This window comes from Chiroxiphia lanceolata, chromosome 23 (assembly GCF_009829145.1).
Source record: "Chiroxiphia lanceolata isolate bChiLan1 chromosome 23, bChiLan1.pri, whole genome shotgun sequence".
Lineage (NCBI taxonomy): Eukaryota > Metazoa > Chordata > Aves > Passeriformes > Pipridae > Chiroxiphia > Chiroxiphia lanceolata.
Window position 1 is genome coordinate 1,029,750 of NC_045659.1, and position 17,654 is coordinate 1,047,403.

Here is a 17,654-nt window from a genome sequence, read left to right on the forward strand (position 1 = left end):
GAAATCCGGAACTTTGCACCGATAATCGGGATTGACCCCGAGAAGGAGTCGGAGCTGCTGTGGCTGGCCAGGGAGTGCCTGGTGGCCCCGTTACCCCCTGACTGGAAGCCCTGGTGAGACTCTGGCTGCAGCTGTCCTGGGTGGTTCCCAGTCACAGGACAAGGGGGAATGGCTTTAAACTGACAGAGGGGTGGTTTAGGTTGGATATCGGGGAAAAATTCTTCCCTGTGAGGGTGGGGAGGCCCTGGCCTAGGGTGCCCAGAGAAGCTGTGGCTGCCCCATCCCTGGAAGTGTCCAAGGCCAGGTTTGATGGAGTTCTGAGCAACCTGGTGTAGTGGAAGGTGTCCCTGCCCATGGCAGGAGGGAGGATGTTTAAGGTCCTTTCCAACCCAAGCCAGTCTATGATTCCTGGTCCTTCCTGTCCTTCCCCTCTGTGTGCTGCCCCAACATTCTGGTGGTGAGCAGGAGGGATATTTTACCACAATATTTTACTTCTTGTGGATGAGGGAGCTCAGGGCTTTTTGGGGTGGCAGAAGAAGGGGGGAAAAACTGTTGGGGAAGCTTGATAAGGTCATGAGCATCCTAGGAGGGGCTGCTTCCCCACATTGATGTATTTTTGGCCTCTTGGAGGCTTCATGCTCCTCTTCCCTGAGCTCCAAGTGGTCGGGCCACCCAGCAAGGATGTTCTGGCCTGTGCAGCTGTGTTTTGATGTGCTCTTCCATCTTTTCATGCTGGTTTTTCCTGAGCAGCCAGGACACCACTGGTGATGTGTATTACTTCAACTTTGCAACGGGCCAGTCCATGTGGGAGCACCCCTGTGATGAGCAGTACAGGGAGCTGGTGATCCGGGAGAGGGAGAAGCTGCTGGCACAGGGCAGCCTGAGGAAGGAGAAGAGAGAGAAGAAAGAGAAGAAGCAGAAGAAAGAAAAGAAAGAGAAGAAGGACAAGAAGGAGAAGCAGTTGCTGAAGCAATCCCCTGTGAGTGGACTCTGCTTGTGGTGCTTCTGGGGAGGGCTGGGCAGAGAGGACACAAAGGGCTCTCTGAACTCAAACCCAGGTGATGGGCAGTAAATCAAGTGAGTTGGCAACACTGCACACAAAATCACCTTTAATTTGGGCTGTAAGGGCTCTTTGTAGTAAGCACACTGTGAAGTTGGTCTTTTCCCTGGAGGTCCTGCAGTCTAAATTGAGGGGGAGTGGCTTATTCAGCTCTTTGCAGCTTAGTTTTGCTTGCTGAATCTCCAGTCCCAGGGTGAGTTGGTTAAGGTGATATAAGAAACCACAAGTTGCAGTCAGCTCTCCTTCATCCACGGCCAGCACCTTGAGAAATGGACTCTATTCCCTCTTAAATGGAAGAAAAATGGGAAAAAGTTTGAACTGCCTTTTCCACAAGGGAGGAGGAGCATTCCCAGTGGTTACTGGCCCGTGGCTTTGCAGATCTGAGCACAGTTGGGTGGCTGCACCTGTGTCTCAGGACACTGAAGTGACTTACAGGTGTGATGGAACCCATCTATAATTGTAATTTTCTCCTTCCTCTGGGAATAGCTGAACCATTTTGCTCAGTTTTGCCCAAACTTTTCCCTCTGTTGCCTATCACAGATCCTACCTTCACCTGGGGAGGCCATTCCGGGTTGTTTTGTCTTTGTCCATAAGTAATGGCCTCAATTTAATAAGAACTTACTGAATCTCTTGTTCTGCAGCCAAAAATGAACTGAAAGGTCACTGTGTGTAGCATTAATGGATTGCTGTGCTCTGCTGGTGCCCAGCTGTGGCTCCACTGAGTTACCAGTTCAGGTTTCTCATTACCAGTGTGGTAGTGCTCAGGTAGCTGATAAGAACTATAAATAACAGATAAACTGTAGATTATCCCAAAAGTTTTAATTAGCCTGATGGAAGCACATTTGTCTCTGCTGAAGGACAGTGAACATTCTCTGTTCTGTACGTGTGGTTAAATGGCCATCTGTAGAAAATAATTAGTTTAAGCCCAGAGTGTGATTTATTCTGTTACCATTGCTGTGGTGATGACATCCCCCTGTCCCCATCCATCAGTGAATTAACTCTGATTTCAGTCTGGAATCCTGTGTAGGCACAGGGACTGTGGTTTCTGAAAACACACGTGCTCTGCTGGAGCACCAGCCCTTGGTTGTAGTGCTGTGCCACAGGGAAAGCCCTGGAGTGCCACAAGTAAAACCCTGGCATACATGTGCTTCTGGTTTAACCTGTGCTGGGTGAGACTCCTGGGATGGGGAATTCCATGCTGTCCAACAGGATGGTCACATTTCTGGGTGATGATAACTTGGGGTGTGAGTGTGCATTGCTCAGAAGTGAGGATGTGGGATGGCTCCCAGGGCTCCTGCTGCCCTCTGAAAGAAAGGAGCATTCTGGTCCCATTCAGATGGGTCTTTGGAAGGCAAAATATACGAGTAAATCAAAGTGTTTCCTCACCTGTCCCGTGTGCTGGTGGCTGTGGGAACCCCAAGCAGGTTTTCAGCCGGGCTTGGTTCAGCAGCCTGTGTTTGCACAGGGGAGCACCTCCTCCCTTTCCAAAGGGAGCTGCACACCTTTGCTCTCCTGTCAGCGAGTCCCCTCTCTGTATTCCAGCCCTTGGGCCCCCACCTGGCCCCCATCCAGCTGCCCCTGGGGCCCCTCTCTCCTCTCCGTGGCCTCGCTCCGTCTCAGTCCCTCGTCCTTCGTGGGTCCCCGAGCGTGGGCAGTGTGGTGGACTCCGACCTGATGGCCAGGGAAGGAACACAGGTGAGGCTCCCTCTTCCCTGGAAGGCACACTGGGAAGGCTCACAGCCGTGGGGACACTTAGGAGCTTAAATGACAGTATTTGTGATCTTCTGTTGGCTTTGAAAGGCAGCTCTTTAGCAGACAAGCGGTATTTCTTTTCTTCTTCTATTTCTAGGGAGCCCAGTGCTAAATTAGTGCTGAGCTTTCTTCTGCTATGTTTAGCAGATTTAAAGAAGGAATTGTTTCAGTTACTGTGGGGGAAACAAAATCTATTCAGTTTGTTTTAGCAGAACTTTGGTGGGCAAGTGAAGCATGGTGAACAATACAGATAATGCAGTCTAATAAACAATACTTCCACTCATCTATGTGAGAATAAAAAATTTAAAAGAGCAGCTTTCCTGGTAAATGTAAGACTGACAATCATGTTGCATGAGTATTTATAGAAACTGACCTTTGGGTCAATAAAACAATGTTAAGCGGTAAGAAATTGATCTTTTAAAGGAAAGCAAAGCAAAATATGTGGGAAACATACAAATAATCACCTTCACAAATAAACAAACCTGTTAAGTGGAAAGAAATTGATCTTTTAAAGGAAAGCAAAGCAAAATATGTGCAAAATACACAAATAATCACCTTTATAAATAAATAAACCTGTTAAGTGGTAAGAAATTGATCTTTTAAAGGAAAGCAAAGCAAAATATGTGGGAAACATACAAATAATCACCTTCACAAATAAACAAACCTGTTAAGTGGTGGGAAATTGATCTTTTAATGGTAAGTGAAGCAATGTAAGTGCAAAACATACAAATCAACACCTTCACTGAAGGTTTTCTCCCCGAGTTAAGTCTTGTCCCTGGTGATATCAAATATTTTATTATGATCTTGCCTGAATCAGTGTTTGGAGGCACAGGCTGGTTTCAGATGTGCCCCCATAGGACAGGAGCCTCTTTGGCCTCGTTAAGAACATCTCTCCCAGCTGGATGTGGCTCTGGCAGCACAGGGGTGGCAGTGAAGTCCTGAGCTCCTTCCCAGATTCCAGCAGTGCCCAGGGTCTCAGTGGGTTTCCATCTTCCCTTTCCTGTCATCTGTCCTCTCTCTTCCCTTTCTCCTGACCTGCACAGCTCGCAGAGATCTGTAAACCCACTGGGCACACCAGGAACCTGCTGGGCTTGCTCTGTGACGATGAGAAGATTTCCTTGGACACGGCGGCTCTGGATAAATGGAGGAACGAGGAGGACGACAGTGAAAATGAGGTAGTTTGTGTGCCTTGGCTCTCAGTGGGTGTGACAGTAACCAGAGTGCATGAAGTCTCATGATGCTCCCCTGGTAATGGCTGCTTGGCTGTGGCTGTTCCATTTGCCTCTGGACTTTTAATTTGTGCTGCATTTTCCCTGTGCTGTTTGGTGGCCAAAACCTGTTTTCACATTGTAATCCCCCCAAATCAACACCTGCCACGGTGCAATTCCAGAATGAGCTGGCTGTAGGTGTATTGCCATGGCTCTGCTGCCTTATTTCACTGCTGAGGAAGCCTCAGTTCTTCCCGTGGGATTGCAGAGGGCAGGACTGAGTTTTGGCCATCTCCTTCTTTTAACGCTTTTAGAGTTTCCGTGGGACATCAGGACTGTTAAAAAACCTGTACTTGGATGTCAACGCCCTGGGAGGCAGCTTTGACTCTGAGGTAAGACCAGGGGGGATGGGATGGGCAGGTGAAACTGCCCTGCTGGGAGAGGAGCTGAGGCACTGCCAGCACCCAGGGAATGAGGGTGCAGGAATGGTGCCAGAGGGACAAGATTCTTGTGTCACTTAGGAACGACCTGGAGCAGGCTGAAGGACAGGAGGGCACAGCCTCAGGGCTGGGGGTGTGAGAGAAACCAGACGTGGCCCACAGGGGGCAGTGGGGTGGGTGCTGAAGGCAGGTTTTGTGTTTGGAGGAGGATGGTTGTGGTTTGGTAGCTGCGAGTTGAGGAGACATCTTTGCACTTTGTTTCACTCCAAAGGAGAGAAAACTAAAGCCATATAGGTGAACCAGGCAAGGTGGAAACCTGCTTTTCCAGGGAACAGCAGGAAGAGGGTCTCGGGTCAGAGGTGCCACTGCACTTGCTGTGGGAGGAAGGCTCGATGAGGAGGAGGCACACTTTGCTTCCATGTGTTTTTTGGCAGTGAGTGTAAGGAGAAGGCTCGTTTTCAGCTGAATTTGCAGTGGTGGCATTGGGGAAAGGAGAAGGGAATGTCCTCTGGGAATGCTCTTGCACTGTCTCTCGGTCCCACAAGGACCTTGATGTGGGCTGAACGTGGCCACTTTTCTGTAGCAACACAAAACCTGTTTTCTTTCTTCTTGCACTGGGGATAAATCCCGTGGCTGAGACACTGAGCATTCAGTGCACCCAAGGCCTTGTGCAGACACTGTGCTTTCCCTGTGCTCTGCCTTAGCTGGGATCAGGCTTAAGATGACAAGGGCACAATGGGAAGTGCGTTGTAAGCAGCTCTGGTGATTTGGCCCGACTGTTTGTGCTGACATTAATCCTTTCTCACCGCTTTGAAAATCCTGTTCCAGTATCTGAAAGGCAAATTAATTTCTTTTAAAGTGTTTTAGAGTATTTGCCTTATCCTTTTCACAGTGCACGAAAATTAAGCTGTAAAGTACTTTGCTGGAGAACCCATTCAAGGTGCTGGGCAGGATCTGTGAAGGCTTATGCTAAAGTGGATGTGACAAAGAGAGCCCTGACTCCCTCATCTCCAGACAACAAGCAGCCTGTGGGGGCCCAATTCCTCACTGAAATGTTAATGTGTGCGGGAACAAAGAGCTGTCTTGGCATGTCAGTGCCCTGGGGATGGGGCTTCAGGAATCTATTATGGAATGGCAATTGCTGCCCAACAGCCAGGCTGTTAACCCAGATGGGTGATGTCCTAGTCCTGATAAGATAGCAGTGCCCCACTGGAAAATAGAATTCTTTTGTAGTTCCATGAGATGGCAGTAGAAAAGCATTCCTGGGAGCGAGGCTCAGACTGTTCCCGAGCCGTTCTCCAGCTTCCTTGCAAAACAGAGCCAAGGGTTTGTGTAGCAAGTCCTACAGGGGGAAGTCTTAAGCAGCAATGGGTGAATTAATGAAAAAACTGACTTTGTGTAGCCCGTGATCAGGGTTGAATGTCTGTATTCAAAGGAAATATGCGGTTTTAGTGACTTGCAGAGACAGGATGTGGGGTGAGTGGAGGCAGCATCGGAGTGTCTGGGAAGAGAGGGAGGAGAGGTGGATGTTCCCCCCTCAGTGGGCATTTCTGGAGCAAGGAGTGGGTTAACTGGGGCAAAGGCACTTAAAATGTAACCCAGGTCAGATGCTGGAGAACTTGGGGTGTGAGGTGTGTGCAGTAGTCTGAATGTCCCCTTGGAAAGAGAGTCTCTCCCAGAGCTCAGTGTGCTCGGCTGCCTGTGGGGTCAGCTCTCAGCTGAACCTGCTTTCCTGCCTTCTGGCACCCTGAGTCCTCCCTGCAGGCATGGGAGACTCTTCCCTAAGATACAAAAGGGCTTGGGGATACTGCTGGAAGGGGCAAGAGGAGAAATAGGTCTGGCAGCACCCCTGGGTGCCTGGGGAGAGTCCAGTGGCAGCAGAAACGATCCCCTGTGGCAGTGCTGGCACCTTGGCATCAGTCTCTGGGTAAATGCTGGGAATCAAGGGGGTCCTTTGTGTTGGGAAATTACCATTCCTGGCTTCTTTACTAGCTGGAGGGTGAAAGGGAGCTGCCTCTGCACATGAACACAGAGCAGTAGAGCTGGTGTGTTCCCACAGGGATGTAGTGCAGGAAGCAGTGCTGCTGCTTCTCAGGAAACACATCCCTGGGATACCAGCACAGGGCTGACTGGTGTGGGGGGAGGAATGGCTGCTGTGTGTGTAGCCTTGCTGTCCCCTGTGCTGGGGGAGTGTGGAGATACAGCTCACAGGGAGTCTGGAGCTGGGAAGAGTCTGGGAAGAGCGTCACAGTGACTCTCCCAGCTTGGAAAGGTGGCTTGGGCACTTCTGCAAGTGGCTGTGTCACCCCCTCCTCCAGGAGAACAGCGAGGCAGAGCAGGAGAACCCCAGCAGCCCGTTGGCTGATGGTGCTGATCCCCCTGGAACTGCTCCCCAGCACCCCAGGAGTCCTGTGGAGGATGCTGGCAGCCTGGCAGAGGTGATGGTGGCTCTGGCATCTCCCTCCTGCTTGCACAGTGTCACTGAGCTTTTGCATGCAGTAGGCAGCTTCTAGTGTTGTGGTTGCATCTGGTGGCTGCTTGTCTTGTTTTTTCTGCTGGTTAAAGTGTTATGTGCATGGAGAGAGGTGTAAACGTGAAATCCAAGGGCAAACGCTGCCCAGATATGAGTTGTGGCATTCCTGACCCCCTCTCTGTGCCTGAGAACAGCCTGGAATCAGGGAGCAGGAAGGGAGCACATCACCCACCATGCAGTATGAGATTTGTTTCCCTTTTTTCCTTTTAAAGGTAGAAAAAATGTGAGATTTGTTGTACTCTCACGTTCAGCATGGTAAAGTGCAAGGGTGGCAGGTCATCCTTCTTTCTGAGTTGAGTTGGATTGAGTTTGGGTGTGTGCTGTTTATCCTGATAGTTCACTTCTGGATCACGTGTCTTTCCCAAACCTGGTCCTGTTGGTATCAACATACTTTTCTCCAGACTTATGACAATCACTGGAAGTAATGGTTTGATGGGCAGGAACTTCCCATCATTTAGTACCACTCAGTGCACATAAAACATGTTGCAGCTTGTGAAAAGATCAGTGAAAGCCAATTATGACCCAACTGACTTGTCCCAGCTCTGAAATCCATAGAAAATCCATAGTCTGTTGCAGGAGGAAAACCTCCCTCCTATTCTTCCACCTGTGTCTCTGGCTGGCACAGTTCCCTCTTCTGGAGAGTTGCATTTGCAATCATCAAGGTGTAACATTAACAGAAGTTTTTGTCTATAACTGCTCTTAAAATAGGATTCTACCAGCTAAAGAAATTATTCTGGGATATTTTAGTAACTGAAGTGAACTTGCCTGGAGAGAAACCCTGTTGTGTGCACAGTATTACTGCTACACTGCTCTGTTCTGTTGTGCCTGTGCACTGTGTCCAAGCATCAAAACCCAGCTTGGTCTCATGTGGGATATCCTGGGTGCTGTCAGGTCTCCTGGTGGGATGTCCTCAGGAGAGCTCTAAAGCAAGTCTGTCCAGGAGGAGCCTACCTTTCCAGCCACCCTAATCCCTACATAAAAGGAAGCACCATGAGAGCTCCTCCACTGGAGCAGCCCTAGAGAAATGGCCCTTGCACACCTTTCTCTGGGTTCTGGTGTCACCGAGACCTTCCCAGAGCCTGCAGTGGCTGCTTGGTGACTCTGGGGACCTCTGCCAGCCAGGCACTGCTCTGCACAGGGGCCACGAGCTGTCACTCAGCACAGCTGTCACTCAGAACTGCAGGTTTTTTGGGAAGGGCGGGGTGATTGGATTTCCTTGGCCTCTCCAACCGTGATGGATGGCTCCCCTGGCCCCAAGGAGAAGGTCTGGCAGACAAATGGCACACCAGGGAACGTGCCCCAGCTCCGGGCCTGGAGCTGCCGGCGTTCCAGCGGCACTGGGATAAAAATACCCCGTTAAAATACGCGCTGGGTGTCCGGAACAGGCGTGCCCAGGATGAGGGGATGTTTGACGAGACACCGCGGCATTAATAAAAAAAACAGTGAGAAAGTGGGACGTGCCAGCAGGGCTGTTTGCATGCTGATGAGGGAACCTTCTCCTGCTCCCTCCTGGCTGTTCCTCTCTCCACAGTGGGTGTTGTGGCGTCCCCGCTGCTGGCAGAGGCAGTGGAGCCTTTGGGTGACTAGGCTTTGATTTGGGGTCGCTTTTTTCCCCAGGCCGGTGGGTTCTGCCATCTCTCAGCCTCCTGTGTTAGTCACAGGCTTGTTCTGAGCTTCAGTCAGTGCCCACCTTCAAGTCTGTACTGCTGGAAGGTGGGATGATGATCCTGCCTACTGTTCTCTGCTTAAAACATGAGACAGAAGTAGAATGACCAGTGATGGTCTCTAACACATTCCCATCTCCTACTGAACAGATCCGATGTGGAAGCATAAATGGGTCTGCTGTGGAGCACATGGGGTGCTGCCCACTCTTGTCCTCTGAGACCCTGTGAATAAAAAAACAACAGATGAAAAAACCAAAGTGAGAGCCCGAGAAATGAATGAGATTATCTCAATGAGGTCCCTTGTTTTGGAATGGGACTGTGTGGAAAAAAAGTCAAACAGGTCTCAAAGTCACCCAAAGCTTTGTGATTTTTTTTTTTTCTTGCTGCTTGCTGTAGGGGAACCTGTGCTATTCCTGACCCCTGCGTCCCCCCAGAGAGAATGTTGTGGCTATAATTGTGTTTGACTTGCTGCCTAGAAGGAATCTTTAAAATCAAGACATGCTGAAGAAGTGCAAGAGTCTTCCTTGGATTCTGATGCTGCGTGCCCTCCATCTCCAGTTCAAATCCTTCCTGGAGATGCTGACAGCAGCCTGTCTGGCCAGAACAAGGAGGACTCTGGTGGGGAACTTGCTGGGGATGAAGTACTGGACAAAGGTGATGTTGAGGTGGAAGGTGACGTCCCTGCAGCTGAGGAGCTGCCCCAGTCTGTGGGGGAAAGGAGCACAGCAAGGATGGATGTGCCCAGCAGTCCTGGACAGCCTGGAGCTGCTCCTGCAGCTGCAGAAGATGCCGAGGCAGATCAGCTGGGGAGCCTGGCTGCCACTGCTGACACCGTGTCCTGTGGAGAAAAGATGGTGGATGAAGTGAGGGAAGAAGCAGCAGCTGATCCAAAAACAGAGAGCAGGCTGGATGCTGGTGAAGTAAGAGACCTGCCTGCATGGTTTGGGGTTGGTGTTGGCTCTTGCTGTCGTCTCTCAGACCCTGACTCAGGAAAGCCCTTGGAGCACTGCCTCGTTTTCTGTGGAGCCAGTGCAAGCACTTTCCTGGTCAGCAGGGTGTTCCTGGGGGGGCACAAAGTGCTCTGAATTTCCAGACTGGCGTTTCAGGATCGAGCTAGGCAGTCATTCTCTCCTGCACGCACCAAATGCTGTCCAAGGCCACTGACAGGCAAAACCTTCGACCGCGAGGCGTGTTTTGAGTCTTGGAGGAGGAATAACCTCAGCTTCCAGCGCTGCCGTCTGTCCTGAGGAGCGGGTTTGAGGCTGGAGCTCAGGCTGAGCCCAGCTGTCCGTGCTGCTTTGTCTCCCTCCTCCGTCTGTTGTTTCTCTCAGCTTGTGCAGCGCTGGGGCAGGGGTGTGAAGTGAGTGCCAGCCGTGAGATCCGCCGCGGATGCGACGGGAGCTGCGAGGTCAGAGCAGGAAGGATGGAGCCCTGGGGCTGGCTCTGGAGCTCTCCTCTGAGCACAGAACCTCCCAGCCTGCCCGCTCTGGGAGGAGAACTGGCCACAGCCGCTGCAGACCCGGGGGGGTGTTGGGTTTGCAGCCTGACGGGAGGCACCGAGTGTCACAGTGGCCTGGCCCCGCAGCTGGGCTGCCAGACAGGCACTGTCTGCTCGTGGTCATACTCCAGAATAGGATCTGAGTTAGGGTGTGGGCTCTGATGAATGATCTCTTTCCAATCTGGCTGCCTTCCTGCTGATTTTGATGATTTCTCTAGTTCATTGATGCGTGATGTCTGTAAGAAATGATAAACCACAAAGCTGAGCCTGGAAAACATGCTCTGTCCTGAAGAGCTTAGAGCTGAAAGCATTGCTTTTCCAAACCCTTCCCTGGGTGCTTCTGCACCTGAGTTGTCCTGCTGAAGTCAACAGGGCCACAGGGTGTTCCCATTGAACAGTGGCTTCATGATGGTGGGAACGTAGCAGCCCTCACTGCACTTAGGCACAGCAAGATGAGCTTTCAAAGTGCTTTTAAGAGACCATGGTACTGTTCTGGTGGTGGGCTGGGAGCTCTAAGAGCTGCAGACATCCTTGCAGATGGAGAGGAAGCAAGTGCCTTTTATCAGGGGTGTTTGAAGAGCACTTCTCTGCCCTCCCCAGTCCCATCTCCTGCCCCTACCTGTGGTGTTTTGTGCTTGTCTTGTGGGTCATACCCTTAGTGTCTGGTTCAGTCACCTTGTGTTTCCTGTGTTATGGAGGGGACAGGTTTGTGTTCCCAGTGCCAGTTGTCGTGTTGGGAATGCCCAGGTGAAGCTGCAGGGGTAAGACATGTACAGGCTGTAATGTGCATTCTCCTCTCAGCTTTCAAAGGCATCAGAGATCAGTGGGGAGGACCTGCACGTCTCCAATGGCTCCAAGAGGGAGCTGGCTCAGCCTGTGGTGAGTCACCAAAAACTCCTTGTCCCTTGGGTGTGGGGCTTCAGGTTCCTCTGGGGTTGTGCAGCCAGGGAGTTCTGTGCCTGCCTCTTGCAGTGCCCTCACAGCTGTGGCACAGGCCAGCACTGTCACCCTGCCCCTTGCAGACTGGGTCTGTGGGTGAGGCAGAATCCCTGGAAAAGTAGGTCACACAGAGCTGGGACTGTGCTCAGATAATTGCAAAAAGGAAAATAATAAGCAGGGTAAAAATTGTGCTTTAAGGGACTCGGCAGCTTTTGCTAAGGGGGGTGTGTGTGGCTGGGAGACCTGGCTCTGGAGGGTGCCTGTGGGAGGGCAGGCAGGAGAGAAGCCCTGAATGGGGGGAGATGCCCATCAGCATCTCTTCATCTCCACAGGAAGCTGCCATTGCCATCTGCCAGTGGGAGCAGAGGCAGCATGGCCAGCAAATGGCTGAGAATATCATTATTTATCGGGGTTGGTACAAGCCTGTGTTGGCAAGTGGCTCTGCCTTGTGTAGTGCTTGCCCACGGGCACGTGTGTGCACACACTGCCCTGTGCAGCCAAGTGCAAGGACCCCCACAGACTCTGCCAGGAGGGAGGATTGTCTTGGAGGATGAACAGCCTGTGGGAGCTGACTTTTAGGAAAAAATGAGAGGAAATGTGCAGTAGTATCGTAAAGGGGAGCAGTGGAGGCTGGGGGAAGACGTGTGCCCTTTGGATGTACCACGTGTCACCCCTGCCTGCTGTGGTCAAAGTGGAAGGGTGCACTGGGAGTGTGGCAGAGCTCTCGGTCCCACAGTGTCCTCCCTGTGTGGCACTGATGTCCCTGGACCCCACAGGGAGGGTTTCCTTAGGGACCCAGTGAAGGGAACTGCTGCTGACCTGTCAGTGGCGTGGGGAGTGGGGATTCCAAGCCATGGCAGGATTTTGTTCTCAGGATCTTTGGCAAACCCTGTGTGTTCTCATCAGACACTGATCCTTTTCTGCTTTCTTCTTTAGGTGTTGGGCTTCCAGAGCCAGCTTTCTGAAGAAGTACTGGATGCAGGGGCTCCTGTCTTAGACAGCCCCGTGTGCAAGGTGAGCTCTGTGTGTGTGATCGGGGTGATCTGTGAACAGGCAGGTGAAATACTGGGGTGAGATGCACACCAGTGTGATGCTGTCAGTGTGAAGGCTCTGCAGAGGTGAACAGTGAGGTGTCAGGGATCAGAGCAGCACTACCAGGGCGCTGTTTTTGCTGCAGAGGTGAGGTGGATGGAGCTACATAAAGAACATAAGCCTTGAGTCAGGGATGGCTTCAGGGGTGCACACGTGCAGGCTCCCCTGTGTGCTTTCCCTGCCCCAATGAGTGTCAATAAATGGCTTTCCTGGGGAAAGATGGAAGTAGAGTCTATTTTACTTTCTTCTTTTGTGGCTATATTTGTCCTTTTCTTTCACTTAAGCAGATAGGAAGGATTTGTATAGCAGAAACACGATAGAATCAATGGGAAGAAAAGGAGGTTAACTCCCTCTGACAGATTTTGGTAGAGGGAAGCTTATTTTTAAGCATTTGGTTTGTCTTGCCTGCTTTCATGTAGAGGGAAAATGGGCTCCTTTCAGGGAGTCTGTGGCACTGTGTGAGCATATGCCTGTGCTCCTATGCCATGTTAACCTGGGATGCAGCAGTGGCTGGGCAGTTCTGACTGGAGGTTGCTGTGCATCTCGGGTTTACCCTTGTCTTCCCAGCACGTTGCCAAGTTGGCTTCCTGAGCCCCACGTTCCTCTGGAGCTCTCCCGCTCCATCCTGGCTGGCTGGGAGCACCGTGGAGGGCAGGATCCAGCTGGGGTTACTCAGCCTTGTGCTGATTGTGAGTGATCAGCTGCTCTGGAGGAGACCCTGAGCGGCAAACTCCCCACCTGTCCAGCAGAGAGGAGCAATCCGGTTTGTGAGGTTGTGTCTGGAGGATACACCTGTCCTCTTGTGCCTAATAATGAGCATAATCAGATGTGAAGGGAAAACAAAACATATGCCTGCTGTGTTCCCCCTCTCCCTCCCTGCAGTGCAGGCACTGTGCATGCAAATGCTTGCTGGAGCAGCCACGTTGGAGTTTATTACAGCCCTGTTTGGGGAGGGCTGGGTGTGAAATGGTGCTCCCTGCAGAACTGCAGCTGCTCTTTTGTGTCTGTACACAGAGGCTCGGCTGGAATGACTCTGGTTGTAGGAATGTGCCTGCTTCCATGTGTAAGGAGCCTGCCTTGCTTTGAGTGTACTGGCAAAATGTTCTGTTGTTAAAAAACGACACCTCTGGAAGCTCCACGAGCACAGAATGGGAGGGGTTTGGTTGGTGTGTGTCTGGCAGGAGCTGTGGTGGCTGCAGAGGCTCTGGGGGATGTGTCCTGCTAGACCTGGCTGCTCTGCTGGCAGAAGGAAGGCTGCTCCTTCCACCCTTCCCCTACCAGAGACTGAAAGTGCAAGGTGCAGATCATGGAATGTAGAATATCCTGGGTTGGCAGGAATCCACAGGGTTCACACCAAGTCCAACCCCTGGCCCTGAACAGCCCAGCCCAGCAATCCCACCCTGTGCCTGAGAGCGTTGTCCAAACACTCCCTGAGCTCTGGCAGCCTTGGGGCTGTGCCCACTGCCCTGGGGAGCCTGGGCAGTGCCCAAACTTCAGGACAAAGGCAAAGCTGTGTCTGAAGTGCTCAGTGCTGGCACCTTGCTGTGCCCAGGGGGACAGGGGTGAGGAGTGGGATGCAGGCACGATCCGAGCTGATGTGAGATGCTCCTGCTGAGTCCCTTGGGATCTGTGCTGTGCAGAGGGAGATGGCCCAGGATCTGTCATTCCTGTTGTTCACACAACTGATTTTGTGTCTTGAGCATGTGAGGTGTCCTCTGGGGATGCAGCTGGGGCAGGAGGGGCAAGGATCTGACAATTCCACAGACAGGGCTTAAAATCTGCCCTCGTTTCCTGCAGACAAGTGCTGTCTTCACCTTCCAAATGTGTCCAGAGATTCCTGCAGCCCGTGATTCCTGGGGAGGGACTGCCCTGTTGGGTAGAGGGGCAGCAGAAGGCCCATGCCTGGGCTCAGCAGGGGTGCCCTGTGACTGTTATCCTTCTCCATTTGTCTGGCTCCTTCCCGTTCCCAGGCAGCGGTGACAGAGCCCATTTTGAGCGAGGAAACATTTGCTGAGCTCCTCGTTCCCCGGAATTGGAGTCATTAGTTACAGGGGCAGGAGGGGGGCTGGGGGTGGGGGGCTGCTGGAGAGCTCTGCCCGGGCTGATGTGATGGAAGGTGACAGCACTTGCTGGGAATCCTTCTGCTGTTTGCTCCACTGAACATTTGCATAAATTACTGCTGTTTTAATTCTGTGTTGTTTTGGCCCTGCTCCACGCACAGAAGGGGCTGGGCTCACCTGCTGGGTCTGTGGTCACCAAGAATTTATGAATGGGATGTGTTTTTGGGGACCCAAACTCTCAGCAGGGAGGGTGAGCCCTCGTTCCCTCCTGTGGAGCTGGCAGGTGAGGAGGGGAGTCCTTCCCCTCCCCCTGTGCTGTGGGGACAGAGGGATCTGGGAGCTGGCAGGTGGGGAAAGGAGCAGGTGATACTATTTCACATTCAAATGTTGGCTATTCACATTTCAAGTATTTCCTGTGTCATAAATAAGCCAACTGAATGCTCAGTGTGCTGCTCAGGGGGCAGCACCCACCCTGATGTGTCCTAGAGGCAGAAATCCCTGGATTGGTGACTCTGTGTGTGTGTGTGTGTGCTGCCCAGCACAACCTGCCCTAGAACCAGGATGGGAGGCAGGACTGAGCTCTGATGGGATTCTGGTCCCAGCCAATACATCAATTTGTTTTATGGCCCCACCACGTTAGTTTGTGTGTGACATTTCTCTTGGAGGAGATTTTTGTCCTACATTTTTCAGGAAGTTTAGTGTTACTTGGGAATGTGAAATGACCTTCAGGTAAAAGCCAAACCTGTGTCCCAAGTGCTTAGTGCTGGCAGGGAGTTCATCTTCTGTACTGAGACAGCTGAGCTCCCAGGCCTCTTGTGCTTCTGGCAGCATTCCTGCAAGGCATTCCTGTGATGTTTGGAGCCCCTTGCTTACCCCCAGGAGAGGAGGCTGGCACATCCAACATTCTGGAACAGCCTGTGGATCTGTGTGGTCCCTGGGCTCAGTGCTGATTCCATGGACCTTCAGCAGAACCCCCTGTAAGGTCTTTAATGGTGAAGGAGCCACAAACTCCACCCTGTTTGCTTTTACCTGCAGGCCCAGGAGCTGGGAGAAGAGGAAAAAGACCAAAGCAAAGCCAGTATAGAGGAAGAGCAAAGCAAAAGAACAAAAGCTCCTGAGAGGTATGGTACAAACAGAGCAACTCAGGAGGCATGGGCAGCTCTGGCTCCTGGTGCCCTTCCTGCCTTGTCCTCCCTGCTCTGCTCACTGTGACCTGGACAGGAGTCCCCTGTACAACACCCTGAGATGCTGCAGCTTCTCACAGAGTCTTTCCCACTAAACCTCTCCCTTCTCCTGCCACCCCCTCAGCACTCTCTCAGCACCACTTCTGGCTGGGTGAGCAGTGAAACTGCCTGTCCATCATTTCCTGGTGGCTCTGCCTTCTGTCTCCCTTACAGCTCCTCTGTCTCCCTTACAGCTCCTCTGTCTCCCTTACAGCTCCTCTGTCTCCCTTACAGCTCCCTGACTGCTCTAGAAAGCTCCAAAAGTCACGCTCTTGCCAGGAGGGTCTGAACCTGTTCACACTGTGCTGGGGGCTGTGGTGTTGAACCAGGGAGGATGTGGTCATTGGCTGTTGCCTGATGACTGTTCTGGTTCTGAGTCAACCCCTCGTTTCAGCACTGGTCCTGCTGGGCTGCCAGCTCCCCCCTGGGCAGAGCCTGTACCTGAGGGCTCTCAGGGCCAGCCTGGCACCTTTTTGTGGTGCCAGGAGAGTCCAGCTCTGATGTGAACAGTTCTCTCTAGGCCACCACAGAGGTGACCTGGACCAGGTGTAAGCATTAAGCTGTTTTACATCCTGGTATGTGGACAGCTCACCAGCTGTTGCCCCAAGAGGAATGCTGGCTTCCAGACCCTCAGTTACCATGAGGACTAGGCTGTCTAGCAGAGCTGTTTTCAGCCTGTTTGTGGTGATTTGTTTAAAACTGTGCTAAGCAGTGAACTCCCTGCTCCCTCGAGCCCCTCCTCCTTGGAGAGCTGCAGTGTGGCATTTACAGATGAGCTGTGTCAAAGCTCTTGGCCTCCACACAGAGTTACATGTTCTCCAGGGCTCTGGGAACCAAGGAGCTGTTGCCTGTGCCAGGAAAACTTGTGAGCAGAAGAAACTGCAGCCCATCTTAATGATTGGCTGAGTGACATGGGATTTGCAGCCTTGTTCTTGGAGGAACTGTTTGTGTGAGGGTCCCCAAAAACATGTTCTGCCTGCAGGAATTCTCTTTATCACTTGATACCTGCTTGCCAGCTGAGCATCCTCTCCTCTCTGCCTGTAAAGCTGCTTGTGCTTGCCTTGTCTCTCCTTTCTGTACTTCCAAGATGAAGCAGGACTGTAGATACAAACATGCCTGCCAGCACTTCCATCTGTAATTTGGACAGCAGTGTGAGTGTTGCTGATAGGGCTGATGTACCTTGGGGACATTCTCCAAGAACCTGGAAAGGGGTGGGATAACCCAGGGAAGGCATCCAGCATTTTGAGACCGGCACCTGTTACATCTTCAGCTGCCTGTTAGTCTGATAGGAGGTGGTGGGAATGCCGTGGAGCTTCCCTGTGGCTTTGGCAGCCCCGTGTTGGGTGTTTGTGTCCTGCTGGCAGCCGTGGCTTGGTGCCACCTGTTACCTGTGTGTCCTGTCATCCCCTGCCTTGTCCACCTGCAGCAACCACTAGACTGAGCTGAGCTAACGTGGCCTTCTGTCCCCTCTTTTTGTGCTGCAAAAGCGAGAGGGATCTCGGTGCTTGTGAAACACCAGAGGAGTGTTTGGGTTTAGAGAACCCCGCTGGGGAGGAGGCGGCAGCCCTGGAGCATGAGGAGGGATCGCTGGGCAGCCCGATGGATCCAGAGGAGCTGTCTGCCCCACGGGACGTGTAAGGGCTTCATTTCAGTCACTGGTGTCGTGCTTGTGACAGCTTGTGTCCTTTTGTCCCCCTCTGTGCTGGCGGGGGCTCGCGTGTGAGCGGGAGCTGCGGTTTGGTGGGCACGGCGCAGCTCCGTGGGCACATCCCAGCAGCTGTGCTGCTGTGAGGGTGCCAAGTGAGCAGTCTGTGCTGGGGAGGGCCAGAACAGCAGCTCAGCCCTGGGGGTCTGTGGCTCAGGACTCTGGGATGAGAAGGAGCCGTGTGCCCTGTCTTTGGGAGAGCCTCCTCCGTGCCGGTGTCGCTGGCGAGGCTGCAAGTGCCACCCTGCCTGAGAAAGGCTCTGAGTGGTGCTGAGATGGGAGGACAGCAGAAACCCAACCAGTCACCCCAATTTTACAGCCACTAGGAACAGCATTGAAATAATGAAATGCTGAGGTCAGAGCTCCTGCCCGAGCCACCCTTCTGTTGCTGCAATTCCGGTGGTATTTGTGGATCTGTAGCTGCAGCTCCTCTGTGACAGAGGAGCTCAGTCCCTGTGATTGTGCTGACTTTGCATTCTG

General features: G+C 52.4%; 1 protein-coding gene across 5 annotated transcripts in view; it reads left to right on the top strand.

The window, feature by feature from the left end:
• The window catches only part of CEP164 (centrosomal protein 164), a 32,404-nt gene that overhangs the window by 2,280 nt on the left and 12,470 nt on the right, over positions 1–17,654 (top strand). For 2 of the 5 annotated variants that reach the window (XM_032709541.1, XM_032709540.1), the window contains exons 4-13: positions 2–113; positions 751–979; positions 2,603–2,755; positions 3,856–3,987; positions 4,335–4,412; positions 6,779–6,898; positions 9,134–9,577; positions 10,957–11,034; positions 12,031–12,108; positions 15,282–15,367. In XM_032709541.1, the coding sequence (XP_032565432.1) occupies positions 2–113; positions 751–979; positions 2,603–2,755; positions 3,856–3,987; positions 4,335–4,412; positions 6,779–6,898; positions 9,134–9,577; positions 10,957–11,034; positions 12,031–12,108; positions 15,282–15,367 (1,510 nt within the window). Of the gene's footprint in view, position 1; positions 114–750; positions 980–2,602; positions 2,756–3,855; positions 3,988–4,334; positions 4,413–6,778; positions 6,899–9,133; positions 9,578–10,956; positions 11,035–12,030; positions 12,109–15,281; positions 15,368–16,956; positions 17,104–17,654 lie in introns of all 5 variants that reach the window. The other 3 variants (XM_032709539.1, XM_032709542.1, XM_032709543.1) reach the window with 3 other exon arrangements.